This window comes from Habropoda laboriosa, unplaced genomic scaffold (genome assembly GCF_001263275.1).
Source record: "Habropoda laboriosa isolate 0110345459 unplaced genomic scaffold, ASM126327v1 scaffold212, whole genome shotgun sequence".
Classification (NCBI taxonomy): domain Eukaryota; kingdom Metazoa; phylum Arthropoda; class Insecta; order Hymenoptera; family Apidae; genus Habropoda; species Habropoda laboriosa.
The window spans coordinates 4,456,176-4,458,859 of record NW_017100509.1 but is presented as its reverse complement, the minus strand read 5'-3'; the positions used below and the strand labels follow the sequence as shown (position 1 = coordinate 4,458,859).

The 2,684-nt window shown below is 31.0% G+C and overlaps 1 protein-coding gene across 1 annotated transcript in view; it reads right to left on the bottom strand.

The window, feature by feature from the left end:
* Positions 1-68: 68 nt before the first annotated feature.
* LOC108576197 (nucleoporin p58/p45) overlaps positions 69-2,684 on the bottom strand; it is a 5,301-nt gene continuing 2,685 nt past the window's right edge. Inside the window, exons 2-7 of the mRNA XM_017939142.1 lie at positions 2,321-2,670; positions 2,030-2,240; positions 1,581-1,954; positions 1,285-1,509; positions 1,114-1,188; positions 69-250 (exon numbers count right to left, since the gene is read on the bottom strand). Coding sequence (XP_017794631.1) covers positions 69-250; positions 1,114-1,188; positions 1,285-1,509; positions 1,581-1,954; positions 2,030-2,240; positions 2,321-2,670 — 1,417 coding nt within the window. The remainder of the gene's footprint in view (positions 251-1,113; positions 1,189-1,284; positions 1,510-1,580; positions 1,955-2,029; positions 2,241-2,320; positions 2,671-2,684) is intronic.

The following is a 2,684-nucleotide window of genomic DNA, read 5'->3' as shown; positions in this document are numbered from 1 at the left end:
AAGTAAGATATTTATAACTAAATTTTAATCATATTTCAGAACAATACGAGAATAAATATAAACACGGTTTAATGTTTCCCTCTTTTATTACTAATAGGTGGTTTTTGAAGTTGAAAACTCGAATTCGATTCATTTGTTGATAAAGGTGCAGTAAGATTTGATGGGGTATTATAAGTCAAACTTGCAGTTGGTGGTTTCAATGATGAGCCTAATGTAATGTTAGTAGCAGATGGTACTGTATTTCCCCAAACTGTAACAACATATTCACTGAATTATTTCGAATTTGTTTTTAAGAGTCAGATTAATTTACATATACAATAGCTAAAGCTCTGTAAATTTTAATGGATTAAAATATAATGAAAAGTAATATATTAGCAGTACTAAAGTTATCACGAAAGTTGAAACATATTTTGTAATAACACAACTAATGTTCAATAAAATACCCTAAAATATTAGCAACATTGCTGTTAATGATACAGCTTCCACGTATTCGGTTAAATATACATCTTAGTGAACGTAAGCGTTGTTCTGTAACTACCAAGAAGACAGAAGCAATTAAAGCACATATAAAATACACAACCATTCCTTAACAAGCACAAATTGCAACTTTCCTTCATACTTTGCTATTTGTTAAAGCAAACTAAGAAAAAGAAAGAAAATTATATATTTTATTGTTATTGTTATTAGAAATAAAAATAAATATGTTTCCTTATGCATTTAATGAATGTTAGATACACAAGCTCTGCATCCTTTCCCATATAGACAAAAAGAAACTGAAGAAAAATTTAATACCTCATAAACTAAAATAGATCCCTTACTCTTTTCCTGGAAAGGTAAAATCAAAATCAAATCACAGAAATAAAAATATAAATAGAACATATTTACAAACTAAATACTTGCAACAGTTTTACTATTGATATATGTGAAATTCTACAGTATTTAGTAAAGGACGTTATATGTTAGTAAATCTACCTCATACTAAATCCACGCAAGACCTGAAGGTAGGAGATGTTTATGGGGTAGTTGAAACAACGAAAATACGTTGTTTTCGGGATTTTGTTTTCAACAGAAAAATATATTAACATTATAAATTCACATAACAATTTCATTTACCTAATGGATTTCGTGCTTCATAACTTCCTGGTCTATTAGAACTTAATGCTGTTGAAGAAAGAAAACTTTTATTTCCTGTAAAAGTAAATTATATAATGTATTAAGTAATAGGTGTAAAGAATGACATAAAACAATCAATAACTAAATATCTGAAAAAGAATAAATAATTACCTGGTCCAAATGGAGTTGGGCCGCTCGTAATTTTTCCAATACTATTCCGAGATGTTTTTCCATCTGCTTTAATATCTTCGAAAATGTTTGTATTATCTTTCAAAACATATTTCCTAAAATTCAAATACTGTTCTTTTTGTTGTTGCACCTTTGAATGCACACCTTGTAATTTACCAGCAACAGCTACAAGAGACTCGTGAAGCTTACTCATAGCCATAGTCAATTCTAAAATCAGATTGCAGCACATAGTCAAATCGTAAGATCGTAATACGATCGTAATACGGGGAGAAATTTACCTTGCGGCGTTAGAGTTTTTGGAGTCATCATTGTTTGTATATGTTTTTCTGTTGTTTCAATTTGAGATCTGAATAGCATTAAATCATGTTCAAAGCAATCAGCTAACTCCATGAAAAACAGCAATGGTGCATTATTTTCATATTGCAATCCAGGTGGAGTATCATGTGTTCTTTGAGCTATTTCAGAATTTTGTAATGCTTTAGCTGTATCCTGCTTTAATTTATCAGCAGAAGAACGATCTCGTTGAACAGATCCAGCTAAGGTTGTTAAAAGTTCCATTAATGATGCAGTGTCTTCGGCACATCGATTTAATGGTCTTGCAGAACCTCTTGCTATATCAGAAGACAATACTTTTTGCTCTTTTACAAACTCTCTGCATTGAAAATGTTTGTTAAATTAACTAATTTTTTAAAGTTTCAATATTTTTACTACATATTATAATAATTACTTGAATTCATCTATTGTTTGTAATAATTTTGGTGGCCAAATGTTCTCTTTAGCAGCTGCTAGACTACTACTTCCTTGTGAGAGACCTTTATTGCTTACAGATACATCTAAACCACCTAGTCCTTTATTTGCAATACTTGTGGTAGTAGATGTAGTATTACCGACTCTCATAGATTTTGATCCTAATAACCCATTGCCTCCAAAAAGTGAAGCTATAAATATAAAATATGCATGTGTGTGTGGGTGCCTATATGTCTTTTAATTAATAATATTACTTTTTATTATTACATACTTGTAGTAGTAGGTGTACCAAAGTTAATATTTCCAGGTGTTGATGTAATAGGCTGAGCACCAAATGTCAAATTATTTTCTACTGCTGGTGTGCCAAAAGTAAGGCCACTAAATAATGGTACAGAAGTAGTTGGAGCTGGGAATAAATTACTAGCAGTGGTTGTAACAGTTGGATTAGATCCCAAAAGTAAACCACCTGATTGCATTTGTGCTGAGGTTGCAGGTGTATTACTGAAACCAAAATTGAGACCAGTAGTTGTTGTTGGTGTTGAAGAAGCTCCAAATGTTAATGTAGATGTTGGAGTAGTTGAACCAAATGGTGTACTAGTTAAATTAAAACCTGTTGCAGGCCTAGAATATAAAAA